This window comes from Bombina bombina, chromosome 2 (assembly GCF_027579735.1).
Source record: "Bombina bombina isolate aBomBom1 chromosome 2, aBomBom1.pri, whole genome shotgun sequence".
In the NCBI taxonomy this organism is placed as follows: Eukaryota; Metazoa; Chordata; class Amphibia; order Anura; family Bombinatoridae; genus Bombina; species Bombina bombina.
In genome coordinates this window covers 624,152,088-624,178,296 of record NC_069500.1, presented here as the reverse complement: position 1 = coordinate 624,178,296, position 26,209 = coordinate 624,152,088, and the positions used below count along the sequence as shown (strand labels likewise).

Here is a 26,209-nt window from a genome sequence, read left to right as displayed (position 1 = left end):
AGTGGATCTTGTTCGGATGTCCAGTTGCCAACCTTGTCCACTTCCTGTAAGACCAGACCTTCTGTCTCAAGGTCCATTTTTCCATCAGGATCTCAAATCATTAAATTTGAAGGTATGGAAATTGAATGCCTAGTGCTTAGTCATAGAGGTTTCTCTGACTCAGTGATTAATACTATGTTACAGGCTCGTAAATCTGTTTCTAGGAAGATTTATTATCGAGTTTGGAAGACTTATATTTCATGGTGTTCTTCTCATAAATTCTCCTGGCATTCTTTTAGAATTCCTAGAATTTTACAGTTTCTTCAGGATGGTTTGGATAAGGGTTTGTCTGCAAGTTCCTTGAAGGGACAAATCTCTGCTCTTTCTGTTTTATTTCACTGAAAGATTGCTAAACTTCCTGATAGTCACTGTTTTGTACAGGCTTTGGTCCGTATCAAGCCTGTCATTAAATCAATCTCTCCTCCTTGGAGTCTTAATTTGGTTTTGAAGGCTTTACAGGCTCCTCCGTTTGAGCCTATGCATTCTTTGGACATTAAACTACTTTCTTGGAAAGTGTTGTTCCTTTTGGCCATCTCTTCTGATAGAAGAGTTTCCAAATTATCTGCTCTTTCTTGTAAATGTCCTTTTTTTTTATTTTCCATCAGGATAAGACAGTTTTACGGACTTCATTTAAATTTCTACCTAAGGTTGTGAATTCTAACAACATTAATAGGGAAATTGCTGTCCCCTCGTTGTGTCCTAATCCTAACAATTCTTTGGAGAGATCCTTACATTCTTTGGATGTTGTAAGAGCTTTGAAATATTATGTTAAAGCTACTAAAGATTTCAGGAAGACTTCTAGTCTATTTATCTTTTCTAGTTCTAGGAAAGGTCAGAAGGCTTCTGCAATTTCCTTGGCATCTTGGTTAAAGCTTTTGATTCATCAGGCTTATTTAGAGTCAGGTCAGGCCCCACCTCAGAGAATTACAGCTCATCCTACTAGGTCAGTCTCCACTTCGTGTACTTATAAGAATGAAGCTTCAGTTGATCAGATTTGCAAAGCAGCCACTTGGTCTTCTTTGCATACATTTACTAAATTCTACCGTTTTTATGTATTTGCTTCTTCGGAAGCAGTTTTTGGTAGAAAAGTTTTTCAGGCAGCTGTTTCAGTTTGATTCCTTTGCTTATGTTTAAGTTTCTTCTTTTCATTTATGAGAATAAACTTATATTTTGGGTTGTGGATTAATTTTTTCAGCGGAATATTGCTGTTATTATTTTTATCCCTCCCTCTCTAGTGACTCTTCTGTGGAGTACCACATCTTGGGTACTGCAATCCCATACGTCGCTAGCTCATGGACTCTTGCAATTACATGAAAGAAAACATAATTTATGTAAGAACTTACCTGATAAATTCATTTCTTTCATATTGGCAAGAGTCCATGAGACCCACCCTTTTTATGGTGGTTATGATTTTTTGTATAAAGCACAATTATTTCCAAATTCCTTTTTTTGATGCATTTTACTCCTTTCTTTATCACCCCACTACTTGGCTATTCGTTAAACTGAATTGTGGGTGTGGTGAGGGGTGTATTTATAGGTATTTTGAGGTTTGGGAAACTTTGCCCCTCCTGGTAGGATTGTATATCCCATACGTCACTAGCTCATGGACTCTTGCCAAAAAAGGGTGGGTCTCATGGACTCTTGCCAATATGAAATAAATGAATTTATCAGGTAAGTTCTTACATAAATTATGTTTTTAATTACATTTTATAATAAATTACTCATACATTCTTATGCTGAAGCTGTTTTTAGACACTCAGTTTCAGTGTTTTGTTCTGCAAGTTACCAAAACACCAAAATGTAGGATTCAGTACCTATATTTTTCAATAAAACGTTATAACTCAAAATTAGAATCTAGAATTTAATTTTATTATTTTCTTATTGTATGTTTTGTTACTTTGAACCATTTTAAAACTACAAAACTAAACTCGCTAAAACGTGTATATGGATGCATGTGACCCAGGGACCCCAGTTGGCCACTGTCATAAAAACAATGACAGCTAATTGTGACAATGTATAAATGCTTTATCATAATAATATCAAACATAAAATACTTCTACCAAACATCATCCTACACAGATTTTGTTTTATCAAATTATGCCTACTTTTTCCATACTCTCATGAATTCAGATACCTGTATATCTGTATTTGTTTAGAGAAAAAAAAAAAGATCTTTGTTACTTTAACAATCGCTTGACAAAAAACCCCATTAAGAACCCTCATTTGAATGGTGGGGCACCTCTATTTTAAACAAAAGGTTTTGTAGTGGATTTATATATAGTGTCTTTCATAATTTGGTACCAAATATATATGGATCTATCCAGTTGCACATCCAGTAGTTGACTGCACTCTTATCATATCAGGAGTGCCACTTCCTTCATTGCAGCACTGCTGCAAATGTCAACTTTATGGCAGATAAATGTAAAACTTGTAATCTAAGACATTTGCCTAGTATGATGCTAAGACAACCAGAGGTTTGTAGATAAAGAAATAAAGCAAGAGACTTGGGGACTGAAATTCAATTAAGTTAAGAAATGGAATTTAAACAGTCTAAAGTGAACACAGGTAAACAGAACATATCCACAGTGAAAACCAGAACATTAATAGCTGTCGTGAAAAACTTCTTGCTGAAGAAAAAACTTTTCGCATTGTGGTTCTACAAAAATGTAGTAAATTCTTTATATTAAAATTTTTATATAATATATGGTTCCTTTTAGCTCAGTATAGGATTATAAGATTAATTTAAAGGTATAGTCTAGTCAAAACTAAACTTTTATGATTCAGATAGATTATTCAATTTTAAGCAACTTTCTAATTTACTCCTATTATCAATTTTTTCTTAGTTATCTTGGTATATTTATTTGAATGTAAGCTTAGGAGTCGGCCCATTTTTGGTTGAGCATGAGGGTAGTGCTTGCTGATTGGTGGCTACATTTAGAGACCAATCAGAAAGTGTTACCCAGGTGCTGAACCAAAAATGTGCCGACTCCTAAGCTTACATTCTTGTTTTTTCAAATAAAGATACCAAGAGAACGAAGAAAAAATTGATAATAGGAGTAAAATAGAAAGTTGTTTAAAATTGCATGCTCTATCTGAATCATGAAAGTTTAATTTTGACTAGACTATTCCTTTAAGAAGACTACATACTACCTATATAAACAAGGCATATACTGTAGGTGCTGATCAATATAAAAGAAATGCATTTTGTATATAAAAACAAACATCTGTAAGTTTGAAAGTTTCTGACCAGCAGTCTCTTAATTTTGACTGTCATATACAATTAACTAACAATTAAAGCACCCTACCATCTGTGCTGTAAATATGCTGAAAACGCACTAAGCTGAAAATGGTTAAAATTGAGTTTCATGTTTTTATGCATCCATTACATAGTCACCTGCTCATAATAATAGCTACTAAATATGCATTTATTAAAACAAAATCAATGGTAAGCTACTCAAGGCTAAAACTTTAACTACCCCTCTTATTATCACTCGATGTATAATTCTTTAAATTCTATGTAGTTTTCCTATTGCATGCTCAAAAGGTTTCTCTGTTCCTGAAGTCACTTGACTTAAAGGAACATTGAAGCTATTTTTCATATACCTAGTATATATCAGATATTAATCTCTGCACTGTAAAAATACATTTTATTATATATAAGCAGTAAATATTATATACTAGGATACCAGTCCCAAAAGTAAAGACAGTTATTCATCTGCTCTACAGTGTAATGGGTAACTGTTTACATGGTAACTGATCAATGTTTCTTAGTATGTCTCAAATCTATGCACAGTTTAACTTTTCTGGCCTAAGCTAGTGTGCTTTATTTATCTCTAATGCTGCAACAAGCCAGTGTGCTTGTTGCAGCATTAGAGATAAAGAAAAAAATTATATGAGAAAAATATTTAGTTATTACTGTTTCCCATAACAATGTACCCAGTAGCAGTTCTAAGAGGATGCTAAAGCATCCCAATTCCTTACTGTAGCATCAGCAACCCTCTACCAGTACCCCTGAGTTTTCCAAGTAGCCTGTTTTGACATGTCTAATGCTTTACCAAGAGAGAGAGAGCAAGAGGAAGAGGAGGTAGATGACATTCTATAGTATCACCCCTCCACCCTTGATATTTACCTTTGTCTCCAATTTTTATGATCTAAAACCAACTCTGAATGTAACAATAATTTGTATGGTTCACTACCAATGTTGATTGATGTGTAGAATGTGTAACAACATGGAATGTGGTCTTTTTGGGGATTCTGTTTTGTGTATAAATTGTGCTCCGTGTTTCTTAGGAGGCCAAAATGCAAATTCTGTAACCTGCAAATCAAAAAGCTGGTTTTAAGGAATTTGCAGCATCTTGAAAACCTAGTTACAGATGTTGCTTTTTGGCCACTGTAGGGAGAGTGGGACAAAGCACACAAAAGCAAGAGTTGTTTACTGTTAATTTTAATGCATTACTTTATATATCAATTTAATGGTGTTGACTTTTTACAAGCAAACAAGAGAAATAGAAAATTTACTAAATGATCTGTTGAATCAAACATAAAAAATTTCACGACAAGACATTTACAGCCTCTCTGAGGAGTGCAATTATTCAAAATCACTTACAACGATATCTTCTGGGAATGTGTCTTTGCTGGTAGATCCATCATCAAAAATTATTTCATAGAAGGTTTGCGAGGTTACTTCAATTACCCTGCAGCTGTAATATCTTGTATTCCTGTGTTTTGCGATGACTACCTGTCCAACAGATATTTGTTTTCCCACTACTTTGCCTCTCTACAAGGAAATAAACGGTCAATATCACAACATGAAATCTATATATATTTGCAAACATAAATAAATATATTATTTGGCTATAAACATAAGATTTTCATTTATAGTTGAGAATAGAGAAATACTAAATTAGCTTTTTGGGGAAAAATATGATATATTATATCAAATCTAAACCGTAAAACTGCCACATAACATACAATCAGGCATAGGAGACCGGGTATAACTGATGCCATTTTTAGAGTAAAGACCTCTGAAGACAGCAAATAGTTTATATAACTGCAAGAGGCTAAAAAGCCATGTGTAAATATTAGCTCAATGTGTTGAAACAATATAAGATAGAACTCACAATTACATCATCTGTTATCCATAAGAACCCTAATACAAATTTGACATACTCTATTTTTTAAAATCTCAATGATTATAATCAACTGAGACATTACTTTTATACGGCTAGATTACGAGTTATACGTTATGGCTCATAATGCTGCTTTTTCCCTATCGCTGCTATTACGAGTCTTGTAGGTATAGGTGTACCGCACACCTTTTTGGCCGTAATGTAACATAACTACCGCAAATTTCCAAAAGTCCTTTTTCAATGGGACTTCCATAGCGCCAGAATTACGAGTTTTGCTTGGGAGGCCAAAAAGTGAGCGGAACAGCCTATACTGACAAGATTCGTACCGCCATCTAAAGTCAATAGTTATGAGTTTTACGCTACAAAGCTGCAGCATAAAACTCATAACTAAAGTGTTACAAAGTACACTAACACCCATAAACTACCTATTAACCCCTAAACCAAGGCCCTCACGCATCTAGTTCCTCAGATTAAAGAGAAATTGTACCCACCAAGGAGATTTTGAAAAAGAAGCCCACATTCTAGAGGATACATTTCTAGGGAAAGGGTATAGTGTGGATATTTTAAGAGAGGCACGTAGGAAAGCCACAGCACATGATAGAAGTAAACTTATTAATCAGGATACACAGGAGAAACAACCTTTGGGTACCAAGATTCACAATAGTTTAACAAAATCTCAAACAACTAAGGATGAGCCAGTTAAATTCATTACAACATATAATGAAGGAACTAAGACTCTAGAAAATATCTTTAAAAAGCACTGGCCCCTCTTAAAGGCAGACCCTATCTTGGGATCCCACTTAAACAAAAAGGAAGAAGCCTAAAAACTTTATTAGTCCCCAGTAAACTAAGGATGAAAAAACAACAGTAAGAGGGTCAAGCTAGCCATGGGGGGGGGGGACTGGTTATCTAATTGGAAAGGCACTCTAAAATGCTCAAAGTCAAGGTGCCATATGTGCCAACATATTCATAGGTCACCCACTTTCTCTAATTCAGATACTACAAAATCTTTTAATATTACGTTTAAAAGTAATTGTGATTCCACTTATCTGGTAAATTGACTTAAATGTGGGTGTGGCCTACTTTATGTAGGTCGCATGAAACGTAAAATTCGACATAGGGTCAATGAACATATTTATAATATAAAAAAGAAAAGTTTTTGAAACATAGCGTATCCAAACATTTTTTAGACCATCATAATAGCAGTCCCACTTCTCTAAAAGTTCAAGTTATTGACTGGGTTCCTCCATCCAAACTAAACAGATTACTAGAACTTAGAAGGTTAGAAACTATATGAATCTATAAATTGAAGAGTCTGCATCCATTGGGTTTAAATATATAGATGTGGTGGCTTATATGTCAATTGTGTGTATATATATCATAGAACCTGAAATTTTATCTAGGGATCTTAACTTGGATATTAATTAGAATTAATTGGGATCAAGTAAGATATTAATCTTTTATCCTATAATACACAAATATGGAATTTTATGTTTTAACATTTTATGTTTTTTATTACTTATTTGTGTGCACAAAAATAGCAGAGATCATGTTTGTATAGGTATATGAACTAATCAGAAGTTATCATTATGTATAAACGAATGTGTTTAATATGTTTTAAAAGATGTAGGAGATAGATGTTCCTTATAAGTTAAATGTACATGAAAGTTGAGGGAATACATTATTATTAGAATATTGCCCAATGTTTTGAAAAATGAGCTACTGAAAAAGCTGTAGCAGACCATCAACCAATCATATGAGCTATAAGTGTTACACACCCTTTGAAAGGGAGAGGTGTGTCTCGGATGGGCCTTTAAAAACGGAAGGGCGCTATCTTTCAAACGTGTAGGGGTATCATCTTCACGGCATTCAGATTGTAGATTGCACTTGACCACAACATGATCATGACCTCAGAGTGTTTTCTGGAGACCCTGGGAGTGTTATCGTTCATTTGGAAGGACGTACCAACTGTTTCCTTTGTGGTTGTTTTGGGGTGTTAGCATCATTTACATCTGGAGGCTTGTTTTTAACTTACACAGAGTAAGTGCAACAATGTGTTTTGCGTGTCTATTTGTTAAATAAATTACACTTGAGTCGTGCCTTGTGTGCGCTTTTCTTTTTTCTCTTTCCAGATAAGGAAACCTCAGGAACTGAAAGTGATCCCTGTGTATAAGGATGCACAGACATGCATCCTTGAGGTCTATAGTAGCCATAAACTGACCCTTTTGGATGAAGGGTAAAATTGTGTAGAATGTTCTCCTTATATAAGTGTGAACCTTGACAAATATGTTTAGGGTTGTTAAATCTAGGACAGAACTATAAATCCCTTTGGACAATAAACAGATGGGGGTAAAACCCTTGACCCTGAGGCGACAGTGCTACTGGAATTAATTATTCCCATATCCTCCAAATTCTTTTATAACGGCTGCATTTTTTTGGCAACATGCGATAGGACCGCTGGTGAAACAGAACTCTGCTTCAAAGAGAAGAAACTGTGAAGAACAAAAATAATCAGTCCAGATATTCAAAAAAAATTCCTGTGAATCCTAAAATATATAAACTTATACATAAGTTTTTAAAGATATAAATCTGTACATGACATAAGCATCAGTATGTAGTGCACATGTATATACTGTATTTAAGCATACACACATGTAGCCTGTCATGTGGCCTTACTAACTTGAGAAGCACCACATATTGACCAACAGAAACACAGTAGATACTTGTTAATCAATTTCCAGAATAAGCAGAGACTTTATATACTTACAAAGTTAATATGCAATGTACATTTTTAATGAAAATATTCATAATTAATGTTAAGTATGTGCAAGATAAACATATGTGCATACATGTAAATTATGGCAAAAATAGAGAAAAGCAGAGATCAGGTAAAAAATGTATTTATCTATTTATTGAAAAATACAAGAAAACAGCATGAAAAGATAAACAATAAAACATCTACATGCAAGTGTAGCTTACATGAGAGCAATGCACCTAACTGGTATTACAAAGTGGAGCGCAAATATCGCTTTTGAGAAAGCAATATTTTGCACTCCACTTGTAATCTGGCCCATAATGTCTTCAATATCTAAAGAGACAGAAGTTCTGCAAATGTAAAAATTATTATGTGGGCTACTACACATGCAATAAACAAACAGCTTCTGGGGGGCGTGTCCGAGCTGTGTTCTGGATAGGACGCATTTTCTGTGGGCTCCAGAGGAATCTTTAATAATCCGCCGGTTATTATCTTTAATCAGCAAGAAAAAGCACATATTGTACAAACACCCCACAGTACTGGTTATTGTGGCCCTATATCCTTTTATTTTTGGCTATTTTCATGATACTGGAGGCCCAGATCGGAGCTTAAAGGCCTATGGCGGCGGCCTACTATTCCTAGGCAATCACCTCCCCCCCGGGTAGAGCCGGGTGATCAGTGCTGTCGGAGCAACCTGACTTACTGAGTCTCTACGATCCATACCACCAACAGGACTGTGAGCTGATAAGTTTTTTCTCTCTTTACAAATATCCCACTCTGACGGGCCCTCAAGAAGGGCGAAAAAATACAATATGGCGGGAGAGAACTGCCTAATGCTTTTGGAGGACATCCCGGCAAAACTTGCATCCCTTATGTACAGGCTCATGGAGTCTGCACCTTACGACTACCTTATGGGTCGTCTACACATGGCAGAGAAAGATACGGGGCTTCAGATGGAGGAACCTGCAACTACATTAGCGGAGCTGAAAACAAAACATTTCCTTAGCCAGGGTGCCGCAGCTTGTGTCGGAACTCCACAACCTGTCTGTATCAAAGAAAGCCCCGGCGGCCCGCTTGATGAAAATTACCAATTTCTGCAACCCATTGCAAACAAGGGGCTCTTTTACACATCTATTCCTCAGCCAACCGCTAACACTGTGAGCACCTTGCATAATTATCAGACTGATCTGCAGTGTCAATTACCCGATTGCCCAGTTTCTCCCTTCACTAACCTGACTTATCTGGAGGATTCATCACCGCACCATGTGGACTTGCTGACAAACATGGGAAAAAACATTTGCACTCCCCCGCTGCAGGTCGATGGAGACACAGATACATTGACTCTATTACACTCTGCATACCAGGTGACCAGCGGGGGCATAAAACAACCCGGTGAAGGACTGATAGCCATCGGATCAATTGCATGCATGTCTGGGAGATACTTTCCCAATCACAAAAGTATACAGCGTTCTCATCGCACTTTGGCGGAGCTGGCTCAGAAATGCCTGAGTTTCGATACAGGATGAGGGGTCCGCTGAAAGAGTAGTGCTAACCTGCCATACTATATAAACTAATGATACTGTTTGCAAGATATGTTTACGAGTTTATCTGCTTGTTTTCTGTTTTCTGTTTTAATATGTTCAAGTGGCAACGTTATTAAGTTAAGGGGCGGTTTTGCATTACAAGGGAACGCAATCTGAATATACTGTTAATATTACCCCCAGACATTATGAGCGGATGAGTATAGTTTAATTGACAAACAATGCCTTTTCTAAGTTTAATCTTAGTATCAAACCCCCAGCTGTATTTAGGGCCTTGCCCTCTCCTCCCCTTCTTAATGGACAGTGTTGAGCTCTGTTTGCAGTCTCTTGCAGAGAATTAAATTACAGGTTATACGGTAGTGATGCCGCAGGTTATGCTCACTCTGCCTTATGTCTACAGAAAATAATTCTGCTCTGTAATATAGGCTTAGTTTCCCCCCCCCATAGCCCTCTATGACAATCCCCCTATGAGGTCCTGTCGGACATAACTCCAGTCATGCTTATACTTCAACAAAAAACAACCACCCCCACTAATAACACACCTTACTCTACATTTTCCTGTGGATATAATTAGGCAACTGTAGCTTTATTATCAAGTGATTTAGGCATACTTTTAGGCAAATGTAATCTCTTTATATGTATATTCTCACACATGTTTAACGTCACCCCAAGCCACATAATATCCAAATACTAACGGTCCAAGTGAGATCTGATTTTATTTATAACGGAGAGAAACTTATTGTTACAACTGTTTACTTATTTTTAGTATCACTTAAGTTACATGTTCAATATAAACCCCTGGACTTTTATCAAGATAATAGACAAGGTCCAAGAGTGGCCTGCACAAGTGCTTTTAGGGGCTGAAAAATGAGGATTATCATTATTCTTGTATATCAAATGATTGCGGTATTGTTTACTTTATATGATCTGTACACATTTCTTTTTCCTCAATAAAAATGTTTAAAATTAAAAAAAAACAAACAGCTTCTATAGATTTGCATATAATAATATTGTACATGAAGTACATCACTGCAAATAAAATTTTAAAGAGCATAAAAAGTACAACAGTATATAAAATGCAGACTGACATAAAAAAACTATCTGTTTACATTACCTGGCAATGATGGGAGTACAATGCTTAATGACTAATAAAGAAGTATTAATAGTGCAGATAGTTATAATACATAATAATGGCACCATATGTCATTATGTTCAGTACAATATATAATTGCACATATTATAGTACATTGTATACACTGTAGATCACATAAGAATGTACTGAGGTGTACAGCTGCCTAAAGGTCTTTGCAAAAACACCTGCATATAAAATGTTATCAAAGCTCAACCCTTAGAAATAAATTATTAGACCTTTGTGTATATCAGAATGTAGAGTTTTATTAGCAGAGAGTTTAATAAGAGTATAAAATAATAGCCACAAAATATGCTGCCATAGCCTTGCTAGCTATTATTATACTCAGAGGTAAAGTCAGTAGGTCCTGAACAACATAGACATTACATAATTCCTTAAAGGGACATAAATCCCAAATATTTTCTTTCATGATTCAGATAGAACATACAAGTTTAAACAACTTTCCAATTTACTTCTGTCATCAAATTTTCTTTGTTTTCTTGTTATCCTTGTTAAAAAACTTGGATGTAAGCTCCTGAATGTGCACATGTCTACAGCACTATATGACAGCCGTTTTGCTATACATTAGCAGGAGCACTAGATGGCAGCACTATTTCCTGTCATGTAGTGCTCCAGACATGTGCACTCTACCTACCTAGGTATCTCTTCAGCAAATAATAACATGAGAAGGAAGCAAATTTGATAACAGAAGTAAATTGGAAACTTTTTTAAAATTGTATTATCTATCTAAATAATTAAATATTTTTGTTGGGGTTTAATGTCCCTTTAAAGGAAATTATAAGGGTGTGGCTAAATCGCATGCACAATCTGAGGTAAATAATTCTCACAGAGTGTATTGAACTGACATATTGGAACAAGCTTGTAAAAAAAAACATGTAATAGATGTACAGGAAGGGTTATCCGTAAATGATTCCTCTAATGTTAACATTTATATTAGTGGAGACATATTCATTCACAAACAATAAAATTGGTAGATAACATTCTACACTAAGCTTAAGAACTCCATTGACACTTTTATTACATGCTCCCAGGTTCAGAGTCTAGCCCAGGTAACTCCCTGGCAGCTTGCAAGGGAAAATGCTTAGAAAAAGGAATTACTTATTAAGTACTTTTAGAAATTACTGCCCTATAATTTTCCTGAGCTGATTTCTGCCTAGTAACAGTTCCTGAACGGATAGAGCCCTGGAAAGCTATTATGGGAGAGAAGCCAGTTTACCTCAGAGAAAGCTTAAAAGCCATTTTGAGTGAAATAAAATTAAATAATGTGCACCAAGCAAAATAAATACTTTTCCCTCATAAACACATGCTTCCATGATTAACCAGTTTCCTTTATTGATCAGCTAACTGCAATGAGCAGATAACATCTTAAAGTGCCATAAATACTTCCCCAGGGCTGCCAGAGGGCTGTGAAGGGAAACCGTGTTACCTGGCTATGTCCCTGATAAGAATAGAGTCGGTAGGGACTTGATAAGTGTGTCATGAGGAGAACAAACTAATTCCTCTGGCTTTGCTGTACTTGTTGTCAGAGTACCTACAAATAGCCTCTGGGCTGTGAGTGTGCTGTGTAAAGTCACTTACCTTACGCAACAGCCCTCCACTGGATTACCACGCATGAATCCTTTTCAATGCAGCTACAGCAGTATCCAGTAGAAAGCCCATCCAGTGCAGGTATCAAGTACTGCAGAAGATTGCAGTAGGAAGTACCTGAGTCCCTCAGGGGAAAATACTGACACCTGAGGGTAGTTATGGCTGAAGTCTGGTTAGGGAAATACTGTACACATAACAGGGTATTCCTATGTCCCTGTATCATTCAGCTGCTGTGTAGTTTCTCTTCTGTCTTCTTTGTGAATGATAATTCCCAGGGACTCTGTGTCTCAAATTGGTCTAAGCTCCCAAATTTAAATCCATACGCAAGTAGCTGGAACCTCTATTCTCGACCAACTCATACAAGGCCAAGGACAAAACTAAGAGTGATAGGAGGGATTTTAAGCTCTGATATGGGTTCTTGATCTCCTCCTAGTGGTAGGAAATATATCCCATATGTTATGGAGGACTGTGAACCATCATCATTTTACAAAATAAATATTGGTATATGTGTACTGGGAAATCCTCAAGTTATTATTGTGATTAAAAGTTTGTTTCACACTTGTAATTTTATATCCTATAGCTAGTTATCTTCTTAATAATAATTATCTGTGCATTGAGTTAATTTAATATTACTGAATAAACATTGTGTATTTATGGTAAAGGGGTTATTTAGTGAATGCTACTGGATTGGTTTTAATATATTCAGAAGCCTTTTAAGGGCTATTATTTGATTACATTCACTGGTACATATTACCGGCTTACCAAATTGTTATAAAGCTTTTTAAACCTATATTTAAAAAGCTTTATAACAATTTGGTAAGCCGATAATACGGTACTCATAGCTTCTGGTGTAACAGAAAACTGTGTCGAAATTAAATTAATTTGAATATCAATTGTATAGTTGGTAATCTATTTGTACCTTATTAATGTTTATTAAATCTGTTAATATTTTATCATAATTGAGTACTCATTAAGTCACACAAATATTATTTAGCTATGTTTAACAATACCACCAGTCATAACATAGTTATTGTTAATTAGGTTAAATGTTAATATTTAATATTAATTTAATTATTATTAATTTTTATAAACATCCCTAATAGCCAAAAAAAGACTAAGCATGCGAAAAACGAAGTGCTTTAATACCCGATATGTAAACTTCAAATAGTGCACCTACTAGTGCATGCACGATGAGTGTATAGATTAAAAGCTTGAAAAAAAACAATGTGCGTATAAGCCAATGCATGCTAAGTAAAAGTGCAAACCAAATGCTGACATACGCATAAGCTGATGCACGTAACCAAGAAAGAGCACAAACAATACCCCAACGTGAGCAAACAAGCCAACACACGAACAAACCAAAGCGCATTAAGAAGCCTTTGGGCGGCAACAAAAAATAAGAGCATTAGAAGAAACCTTCACGCACCTCAAGGCCTATATTAGCATGAAATAAGGTACTTATATGCCCTAACCTAAAATGCCTGACATAATGGTCCCCAAGCTATGATAAACCCATAAGAGAGCAAACACTAATAGCCTACAGGCTACAGGTACCACAACAATAACCAACACAGTTAAATGATAGGCACCCATACTACTGGACTTACCATAAGCAGCAGAAACTTCTTCCAGTAGATAACCAATCCAATGCTGTACGAGTGACAGCAGAGGATCTAAGTGTGTAGAGTATAACATTAAATCAACAAGAGGAGGCTAGGGACTGGTCCCTGTGACACATGTGGCAGGCCTGTTGCTAACTCCCACTGGGTTTTCTTGCGCCACTACCCATACTCCAAAGACATCCCTTTGTCCAAACAGTAGCTCTCTGAGGAGAAAACTGGTCCTCAAGTCAATCTGAACACCTTCTGCCAAACATCTGGAACACTTTCCTTCTTCACTTTCCTCCTGTGAAGGAAAAGACAAGACTATTTTCCAGTAAGGTAGGAGGGGTTTTAAGGACTTTTGGAATTTTGGGATAATTGCCTCCTCCTAGTGGTCAGGAGTATAATTCCCAGGAGTAAGGAATCATAGACTCTCACCACCTTTATTACAGAAACTACATATAAGTATATTGCATATTTTTAAGTATAAAAGATTTGAACAACATGCAAGATCTATAAGATCCATCAACTGTTCATATTCCCTTCTCAAGTATAACTTTAACGGGACATGAAACTCAAAATGTTTATTTCATGATTCAGATAGAGCATACAATTTTAAACAACTTTGCAGTTTACTTCTATTATCTAATTTACACCATTCTCATGGTATCCTTTGTTGAAGAAGCAGCAATGCACTACGTAGAGATAGCTGAATCATTAGATGAGCCAATAACATGTGGCATATATGTGCAGCCACCAATCAGCAGCTCCTGAGGCTACCTATGTATCCTTTAAAGCAAAACATATCAAGAGAACAAAACAAATTAGATAATATAGGTAAATTGGAAAGTTGTTTAAAATCACATGTTCTGAATGAATCATGAAAGAAAAAATAGTATTTATTAAGTTTACTAGACTTCTTAGGCTTAACAACGACAGAAGTATCGGAGTCATCAAAAGTAGCCAATACCTCCTTTAACAGCACACAACGGTATTCAAGCTTAAATCAGAAGTTTACTTCTTCAGTATCAGATGAAGGAATAATACTGCCCGAATCTGAGATTTCACCCTCAGAGACTACCGACGTATCCTCCTCATCAGACTTATGAGGGAGGGCAACCTGCGTAGCAGTAGGTGGAACAGAAACTTTACTATCTGAATGTCTAAATTTCCTCTTTGCGTTTTCCCCAGCATAGGAAAAGCAGGATAATGCCGCAGATACCGCAGAAGATACCCTGTGCAGCAAAATCTGCAGGCAAATTAACTCATCCAGCAGGCTGAGAGGAACTGCAGGGGCACTGTATGTGACGCCAGAGAGGCCTTGGGACGTTTGAGGAGAAAGCTGTGGCATTGCCTGAACAGCATCATCCTGAGAGACATTGGGCTCAGAGGGCAACAATTTATCTTTAAATTGAAGTGTTCTAGCTAAGCATGCAGCACAGATTTGCATAGGTTAAACAATTTGTGCCTCAAGGCATAACAAGCATTTGTCAAAAGACACAGAGACTTGGTCCATGTCCATAATACTAAATAAAAAATCTCCCAAATTGTAGAATTTTTTTAAATACACTGTCACTTTAAGAATTTTGAATACCACAGCCGCTTAATGTTATGCAAAAATTCTTTAAAATAATAAACCAATCAGGCCCCCTACATCTCAGACAGCCTGAGGTGGCTTACCGCAACACTTATACACAATTTGGCTGTCAGAAGTCTCTAAAACTATCATATAGTAGATGTACACTGAAGAGACTGAAATTCAATGATGCTGCTCCTCTCAGTGAATATCCGACAGCAGAGAGAAGTCACATGACCGGCAGAGAGAGGAAACTATGCATCAAGTAAAAGGTGCGCGTTTCCCTCTGCCTACAACATCGGAACTTAATTTACACAAACGCTCAAGAATTTTAAGTTTATACATAAATCCCTGTATAAAACATAAGCTACACACATACTAATAAAGTATTTCAACACAATTAGCCCAAAGAGGAAAAAAAAACGTTCCAATAAAGGGAAGATTAATCCTAGGGGTCTATTTACCAAAGCGTCAACTGAAAATATGCTTGAATTCCACGTCGTATTTGTCGCGAGATTGATCCGCCGTAGTAATCAAAGCGTCAAGATCAGTAAATGTTGAAATTTATGATGTAATATATGATCCTGCGATCTCAATCCGACGCAGATAAATGCTTGCGTCATTACAGATATTTCGAATTTAGATTCAACTCTATTTGACCCTTTTCCAAATTTATCAAACATTTAACAGATACACTCGCGTGTATTACGATGCAGAGTACCTAGTTTTCAATACACCACCCTTGAGGTCGCGGATGCCATAGAACTAAATGGGAGTCTTAAAAATCCCTTTTTAAATCAAACAATATTATTGCTCCACATTTGGTGCACTAGTAGATATAGGGATAACAATGAAAAATATATTACTGCTTATGGTTATGCTACAAATTTGTTTCTCATTACAAAGCAAGGGGACAATATTATTTCTACAAATTTGTTGAAAAGTTTTGCCCCAAACTTGTCGCACTAATAGATATAGAGATAAAAATCAAATAAATACACAACATAATATAGCTAACTTCCTTTTTATTTTTTTGTGAAAAATCTATGTGCACCATGTTTAAGCCATGTAATACAAGTCCCACTCTCCACTTCGCACCAATTTTGATGCAACACTTTTCACACCAATTATGAAGTAAACTCCTAAACAACCCACACACTAGTGAATTTTTCAACCACTTTTGATTGGAATATGCATAATCACATGATTTATGACATCAGCAAATCTGATTCAAATATACATTTTAAACTATCATTAACAAATCAAATTGCTCGATACTTGTGTCATTGATCACTCATCAGAACTTGTAAGTGCCATTTGTTACATTGTGTATTATACTTTGAAAGTATGTATATGTGGAATTAGAATTAAAGATAAACATTGATGCTGACATTAGGACACACAGTGTAATATTTTAGACAAGGATTTTAAAATTCGAATTGATGTTTGAATCAATATAATCTTAAGCTGAATGGTTAAAGGGATAGACCACCTAACATTAAACTGTCATGATTCAGATAGAGCAGAAATGAAAATCACCTCATTACTGTCATGCTATTTTCAGTGTATTTCTTCCTTTTCTTGAATTTCTTTTTCAGTAAGAAATGTCATCGTATATGCCAGCCCATTTTATAACACCTGTGAAGGGGTGGATTTTTAAAACTAGATTGCAATCAGGAGGAGTTGCACAATTACAGAGAGAAAACTGGCCCAGCTCTTAAAATATCCATTGATTGTAATAAATACATATGATACTCTGATTACATGTTATATTTGCAATTATTCATGCTCAGAATAATAATAAATTTACACTATATACATATAGTGGTATAAATAAACACAGAAATATGAAAGACAACATTGCTTAGAACAAAAAAGGAATTTAGGGACATGTAAATATGTTTGCAAAAGATTTCTGACATAACACATACACATATATAAATATAAATATATATATATATATATATATATATATATATATATATAATATATATATAATATATATATATATATATATTGTATGCAAAAGTTTAGGTACCCCTGACAATTCCATGATTTTCATTTATAAATAATTGGGTGTTTGGATCAGCAATTTAAATTTCATTTTGATCTATCAAATAACTGAACGACAGAGTAATATTTCAGTAGTGAAATGAGGTTTATTGGATTAACAGGAAATGTGCAATATGCATCAAAATGAAATTAGACAGGTGCATATATTTGGGCACCCCAACAGAAATATTGCATCAACATTTAGTATAGCCTCCTTTAGCAGACATAACAGCCATTATGCACTCCTTTAGCCTGTAATGAGTGTCTGGATTCTGAATGAAAGGTATTTTGGACCATTCCTCCTTGCAAAACATCTCCAGTTCAGTTAGGTTTGATGGTTGCCAAGCATGGACAGTCCGCTTCAAATCAGCCGACAGATTTCCAATGATATTCAGGTCTGGGGACTGGGATGGCCATTCCAGAACATTGTACCTGTTCCTCTGCATAAATGCCAGAGTAGATTTTGAGCAGTGTTTTGGGTCGTTGTCATGTTGAAATATCCAGCCCCGGCATAACTTCAACTTTGTGACTTGATTCCTCAACATTATTCTCAAGTATCTGCTGATATTGAGTGGAATCCATGCGGGACCCTCAACTTTAACAAGATTCCCAGTACCGGCACTGGCCCCACAGCATGATGGAACATCCACCACATTTTTCTGTGGGTGGCAAGTGTTTGTCTTGGAACGATGTGTTCTTTTGCCACCATGCAGTAATGCCCCTTGTTATGACCAAATAACTCAATCTTTGTTTCATCAGTCCACAGCACCTTCTTCCAAAAGAAGCTGACTTGTCCAAATGTGCGTTTGCATACCTCAAACGACTTCTATTTGTGGGCGTGTGTGCAGAAAAGGGCGTTCTTCCACATCACTCTCCCATACAAAGTGCGCTGAATTGTTGAATGATGCACAGTGACACCATCTGCAGCAAGATGATGTTGTAGGTCTCCGGAGGGCGGTCTGTTGACCGTTCTCACCAACCTTTGCCTTTTACTTGGCCTGCCACTTCTGGGTTTAACAAGAACTGTGCCTGTGGTCTTCATTTCCTCACTATGTTCCTCACAGTGGACACTGACAGCTTAAAATATCTACAATAGATTTTTGCAGCCTTCCCCTAAACCATAATGTTGAACAATCATCAGGTCATTTGAGAGTTGTTTTGAGGCCCTATGTTGCCACTCTTCAGAGGAAAGTCAAAGAAAACAACAACCTGCAATTGGCCATCTTAAATACCTTTTCTCATGACTGGATGCACCTGTCTATGAAGTCCAAGGCTTAATGGCTCACCAAACCAATTGTGTGTTCCAATAAATCAGTTCTAGGTAGTTACAGTTTTCAAATAAAAAAAATAACAATGGTGCCCAAATTTATGCACCTGTCTAATTTCGTTTTGATGCATAGTGCACATTTTCTGTTAATCCAATAAACCTCATTTCCCAACTGAAATATTACTGTGTCCTTCAGTTACTTGATAGATCAAAATGAAATTGCTGATCCAAACACCCAATTATTTATAAATGAAAATCATGAAAATTGTCAGGGGGTGCCTAAACTTTTGCATACAACTGTACAGTATATATATATATATATATATATATATATATATATATATATATATATATACTATATATATATATAAATATATATATATATATATATAGTGGGGCAAAAAAGTATTTAGTCAGCCACCAATTGTGCAAGTTCTCCCACTTAAGAAGATGTAGAGAGGCCTGTAATTTTAATCATAGGTATACCTCAACTATGAGAGACAAAAATGTTGGAAACAATTCCAGACAATCACATTGTCTGATTTGAAAGAATTTATTTGCAAATTATGGTGGAAAATAAGTATTTGGTCATATATCAAAAGTTCATCTCAATACTTTGTTATATATCCTTTGTTGGCAATGACAGAGTCAAACATTTTCTGTAAAGTCTTCACAAGGTTGTCACACACTGTTGCTGGTATGCTGGGCCCATTCCTGCATGCAGATCTCCTCTATAGCAGTGATGTTTTGGGGCTGTTGCTGGGCAACACAGACTTTCAACTCCCTCCAAAGGTTTTCTATAGGGTTGAGATCTGGAGACTGGCTAGGCCACTCCAGGACCTTGAAATGTTTCTTACGAAGCCACTTCTTTGTTGCCCAGGTGGTGTGTTTGGGATAATTGCCATGCTGAAAGACCCAGCCACGTTTCATCTTCAATGCCCTTGCTGATGGAAGGAGGTTTGCACTCAAAATCGCACGATACACGGCCCCATTCATTCTTTCATGTACACGGATCAGTCGCCCTGTTCCCTTTGCAGAGAAACAGCCCCAAAGCATGATGTTGCCACCCCCATGCTTCACAGTAGGTATGGTGTTCTTTGGTTGCAACTCAGCATTATCTCTCCTCCAAACACGACGAGTTGTGTTTCTACCAAACAGTTCTACTTTGGTTTCACCTGACCATATGACATTCTCCCAATCCACTTCTGGATCATCCAAATGTTCTCTAGCATACTTCAGACGGGCCCGGACATGTACTGGGCTTAAGCAGGGGGACAAGTCTGGCACTGCAGGATCTGAGTCCCTGGCGGCATTGAGTGTGTTACTGATGGTAGCCTTTGTTATGTTGGTCCCAGCTCTCTGCAGGTCATTCACTAGGTCCCCCCCGTGTGGTTCTGGGATGTTTGCTCCCTGTTCTTGTGATCATTTTGACCCCACGGGGTGAGATCTTGCGTGGAGCCCCAGATCAATGGAGATTATCAGTGATCTTGTATGTCTTCAATTTTCAAATCATTGCTCCCACAGTTGATTTCTTCACACCAAGCTGCTTTGCCTATTGCAGATTCAGTCTTCCCTGCCTGGTGCAGGGTCTACAATTTTGTTTCTGGTGTCCTTCGATAGCTGTTTGGTCTTAACCATAGTGGAGTTTGGAGTGTGATTGTTTGAGGTTGTGGACAGGTGTCTTTTATACTGATAACAAGTTCAAACAGGTGCCATTAATACAGGTAATTAGTGGAGGACAGAGGAGCCTCTTAAAGAAGAAGATACAGGTCTGTGAGAGCCAGAAATCTTGCTTGTTTTGTAGGTGACCAAATACTTATTTTCCACCATAATATGCAAATAAATTCTTTCCAAATCAGACAATGTGATTGTCTGGATTTGTTCCACATTTTGTCTCACATAGTTGAGGTATACCTATGATGAAAAATTACAGGCCTCTCTCATCTTCTTAAGTGGGAGAACTTGCACGATTGGTGGCTGACTAAATACTTTTTTGCCCCACTGTGTATATATCTATACAGGGAGTGCAGAATTATTAAGTAAGTTGTATTTTTGAGGATTAATTTTATTATTGAACAACAACCATCGTTCTCAATGAAGGCCAAAAAACTCATTAATATCAAAGGCTGAATAGTTTTGGAAGTAGTTTTTAGTTTGTTTTTAGTTATAGGCTATTTTAGGGGGATATCTGTGTGTGCAGGTGACTATTACTGTGCATAATTATTAGGCAACCTTAACAAAAAACAAATATATACCCATTTCAATTATTTATTTTTTACAGTGAAACCAATATAACATCTCAACATTCACAAATATACATTTCCTGACATTCAAAAACAAAACAAAACAAATCAGTGACCAATATAGCCACCCTTTCTTTGCAAGGGGACACTCAAAAGCCTGCCATCCATGGATTCTGTCAGTGTTTTCGATCGGTTTTACTATCAAACATTGCGTGCAGGCAGCAACCACCAGCCTCCCAGACACTGTTCAGAGAGGGTGTACTGTTTCCCTCCTTGTAAATCTCACATTTTGATGATGGACCACAGGTTCTCAATGGGGGTTCAGATCAGGTGAACAAGGAGGCCATGTCATTAGATTTTCTTCTTTTATACCCTTTCTTGCCAGCCACGCTTGTGGAGTACTTGGGACGCGTGTGATGGAGCATTGTCCTGCATGAAAATCATGTTTTTCTTGAAGGATGCAGACTTCTTCCTGTACCACTGCTTGAAGAAGGTGTCTTCCAGAAACTGGCAGTAGGACAGGGAGTTGAGCTTGACTCCATCCTCAACCCGAAAAGGCCCCACAAGCTCATCTTTGATGGATACCAGCCCAAACCAGTACTCTCACACCTCCACCTTGCTGGCGTCTGAGTCGGGACTGGAGCTCTCTGCCCTTTACCCAATCCAGCCATGGCCCATCCATCTGGCTTATCAAGACTCACTCTCATTTCATCAGTCCATAAAACCTTAGAAAAATCTGTCTTGAGATATTTCTTGGCCCAGTCTTGACGTTTCAGCTTGTGTGTCTTGTTCAGTGGTGGTCGTCTTTCAGCCTTTCTTACCTTGGCCATGTCTCTGAGTATTGCACACCTTGTGCTTTTGGGCACTCCAGTGATGTTGCAGCTCTGAAATATGGCCAAACTGGTGGCAAGTGGCATCTTGGCAGCTGCACGCTTGACTTTTCTCAGTTCATGGGCAGTTATTTTGCGCCTTGGTTTTCCACACGCTTCTTGCAACCCTGTTGACTATTTTGAATGAAACACTTGATTGTTCGATGATCACGCTTCAGAAGCTTTGCAATTTTAAGAGTGCTGCATCCCTCTGCAAGATATCTCACTATTTTTGACTTTTTTGAACCTGTCAAGTCCTTCTTTTGACCCATTTTGCCAAAGGAAAGGAAGTTGCCTAATAATTATGCACACCTGATATAGGGTGTTGATGTCTTTAGACCACACCCCTTCTCATTACAGAGATGCACTTCACCTAATATGCTTAATTGGTAGTAGGCTTCCGAGCCTATACAGCTTGGAGTAAGACAACATGCATAAAGAGGATGATGTGGTCAAAATACTCATTTGCCTAATAATTCTGCACTCCCTGTATATATATATACTTAATATATATATATATATATATATATATATTATATTATATATATATATATAATGGAAAAGACAAGAGCACGTTATAAGAGATGAAGTAGCGCTGGTTGTAAAGAAATATAGTTTACACGATCACTATGTGTGAGGGAAATAACAAGGAAAAAAAAAAGTACTCTTTACTGCCTAAAATCCTTGAACAATATGGATAATTCAAGTGAACCAAGTTATGTGTTGGGCGGAGACAATTGTCATGAGATGGCAGGACACAGCATAAAAGGATTCATACTTGAAAGGGCCGAGGGGAAAAGGTGGCATTACCTCCTGAAGTTTCACCCATAGACCCGGGGAAAGCAGAAGGGGAAAAAGGCAAGCTTTCTGTTTGAAGTTTCTCCTTACATACCTAAGGGGCCAAGCCTAATCCACCGAGAAGGATTCCCCTGATGTGCTGATTCCTTACCTCATACGATTGAGGTTTTTTTCTTGTAAGTAGGCATTCCACACATACCCCAAGTCTGGGAATTTTCTTACTTTCCATATATATTATATAAGTGGTCAAGCATCTGGGAACATTTAGGAATTAACATTCCTCTCATTCTATGGTGTTTTATTTGCTGTGTAAATCAATTTTTTTTTTTTTTTTCCTTTTTTTTTTTTTTCCTTGTTATTTCCCCACACATAGTGATCGTGTAACACTATATTTCTTTACAACCCAGCGCTACTTCATCTCTTATAACGTGCTCTTGTCTTTTTCCATATTATTATTTTGGAGGGGGGGAAGTACTGGGCCAGCTGGGGAATTCTTTTTCCTCATCTGGTACTGTTTTTCTCTCTCCTCCCTAAGGATAGCTGCTATTTGGTTGTTTTTTTGCTCCAAGGGGGATCAACCATCTTCTAGTCTGATATAGGTACACACCTCTTGTGCCCTCATATCTCTTTTTACCACCCTCAGTCTAGCGCCGTCGACTTTTTCGCTTTTTGTCTCATATATATATATATATATATATTCACAGAGGCTGGTGCACTCACACAAACAGGTGTCCAGTTGCCAGGCGTGATGAATGCAGGGGTGAAGAGAGTAAAGGTAATAGAAGACAGCACCTCACTGGGCTTAAGGATTAGCAATAATAGCTTTTATTTAACGTGACGTTTCGAGGACAGCTCCTTTCATCAGACGTCTGACGAAGGGAAGCTGTCCACGAAACGTCACATAAATAAAACCTTTTATTGCTAATCCTTAAGCCCAGTGAGTGCTGGTCTCTATTACCTTTATATATATATATATATATATATATATATACACATAGAGGAGAAGTGCACTCACAGGAACGAACAACCAGCTCAATACCATTGTTAGCCTGTTCTATGGCGATTTACCACCTGGGTGCAACTTCTTTTAGCCCAGTAATGCTTTTCACAGAGTAGAACTTTCCTGTAGTATATCAGTCTGATCTCACCTATTACTGTCAGTCCAGCGCCAAAATACCAGGCAATTCCTCTCTGAACAAGGAACCCAGCAACCCCAGACGATCGTTTCGGCCTTTATTGGGCCTCGTCAGTGAGGTATAGCAGTATTCTTTTAAGCACACTGAGCAAGGAGTACACGTCTGGTTGCCCCTTTTTCCCATAGGGAGACTAAATACACAGAGAGAGAAGTGCACTCACAGGAACGAACAAACAGCTCAATACCATTGTTAGCCTGTTCTATGGCGATTTACCACCTGGGTGCAACTTCTTTTAGCCCAGTAATGCTTTTCACAGAGTAGAACTTTCCTGTAATATATCAGTCTGATTCCGCCTATTACGGTCAGTCCAGCTCCGAAATACCAGGCAATTCCTCTCTGAACAAGGAACACAGCACCCCAGACGATCATTTCCGCCATCATTGGGCCTCGTCAGTGAGGTGTAGCAGTATTCCTCTATGCACACTGAGCAAGGAGTCCACGTCTGGTTTCTGGGCTAAAAGAAGCGGCACCCAGGAGGTAAATCGCCATAGAACAGGCTAACAATGGTATTGAGCCGGTTGTTCATTCCTGTAAGTGTGCTTCTCTCTGTGTGTATTTAGTCTCCCTATGGGAAAAAGGGGAAACCTGACATGGTATCCTTGTTCAGTGTGCTTAGAGGAATATGGCTACACCTCACTGACGAGGCCCACTGAAGGCCGAAACGATCGTCTGGGGTTGCTGTGTTCCCTGTTCAGAGAGGAATTGCCTGGTATTTCGGTGCTGGACTGACAGTAATAGGCGGGATCAGACTGATATGCTACAGGAAAGTTCTAGTCTGTGAAAAGCATTACTGGGCTAAAAGAAGCTGCACCCAGGTGGTAAATCGTCATAGAACAGGCTAACAATGGTATTGATCCGGTTGTTCGTTCCTGTGAGTGTGCTTCTCTCTGTGTGTATTTAGTCTCCCTATGGGAAAAAGGGGAAACCAGACGTGGTCTCCTTGCTCTGTGTGCTTAGAGGAATATGGCTACACCTCACTGACGAGGCCCAATGAAGACCTAAATGATCATCTGTGGTTGCTGTGTTCCTTGTTCAGAGAGGAATTGCCGGGTATTTCGGTGCTGGACTGACTGTAATAGGCGGGATCAGACTGATATGCTACAGGAAAGTTCTAGTCTGTGAAAATCATTACTGGACTAAAAGAAGCTGCACCCAGGTAGTAAATCGCCACAGAACAGGCTAACAATGTTATTGAGCCGGTTGTTCGTTCCTGTGAGTGTGCTTCTCTCTGTGTGTATTTAGTCTCCCTATGGGAAAAAGGGGAAACCAGATGTGGTCTCCTTGCTCAGTGTGCGTAGAGGAATATGGCTACACCTCACTGATGAGGCCCAATGAAGGCCAAAACGATTGTCTGGGGTTGCTGTGTTCCTTTTTCAGAGAGAAATTGCTTGGTATTTCGGTGCTGGACTGACCTTAATAGGCGGGATCAGACTGATATGCTGTGAAAAGCATTACTGGGCTAAAAGAAGCTGCACCCAGGGGGTAAATCGCCATAGAACAGGCTAACAATGGTATTGAGCCGGTTGTTCGTTCCTGTGAGTGTGCTTCTCTCTCTCTGTGTGTGTATATATATATATATATATATATACTGTATATACACACAAGTATGTGCAAAGATATATGTACAAATTCTAGCATTAATAATAATAATTTATAAAAAAAAATATGAGATAAAAGCATATCATGATTTCTAGAGAATACAAAAACACATTAATTTATGTGAAAGTATCATATGACAGATTTTATTTTGTATAACAAATAAATATAAAAATAACTTTCTATGAGACATTGTTTGTTGATGTATAAATGTAGCTATTTCTTGGACATTAACATATGAAAAATAAAAGATTAGCTTTAAAGAAATATGCTTGTTCATGGATAGTAATCAAATGGTATAAATAAAGTTGAGAAAAACCTGAATAACAGCAACATCGATGACTGTTAGTTAACAGTCCGATGCTCACCGCATCATACTTGACGCTCAGGTTTTTGACGGCTTTTTTAATAAATAAGGGTATCGTATTCAGATCTGCGTCAGCAATGTCTGGCGAGCATATTGATGCCGGTGAATGCATTGAGATTGACACTTTGATAAATAGACCCCCTAGTCTCAACATTCATAATGTGCCTGCCCACTGCCAAAGAAAATCCTGTATAAAGGATTTTAAAAATGTCCCCATCTACTGCATATGACATATTCTTCTGAAGTGCAAGTCTCCAAGACCTAGAAGACAAAAGCACTTACCTGCAGTCTAGCTGTCCGGCAGGACGGACACATACTCCTTACAGAGAACTGTAGAAAAAGAAAGAACAGAATAACCAACTCTGGCTTTTTGTGCCATGGGCAGCAATGTGTTAGGAAACAAAGCAAGGACTACCTCACAACTTCCTAACTGCTTAAAAGTC

At 37.5% G+C, this 26,209-nt stretch overlaps 1 protein-coding gene across 1 annotated transcript in view; it reads right to left on the bottom strand.

Moving 5' to 3' along the window:
- KDM4C (lysine demethylase 4C) overlaps nucleotides 1-26,209 on the bottom strand; it is a 1,488,570-nt gene that overhangs the window by 53,956 nt on the left and 1,408,405 nt on the right. Inside the window, exon 20 of the mRNA XM_053702565.1 lies at nucleotides 4,646-4,816. Within this exon, the coding sequence (XP_053558540.1) occupies nucleotides 4,646-4,816 (171 nt within the window). The remainder of the gene's footprint in view (nucleotides 1-4,645; nucleotides 4,817-26,209) is intronic.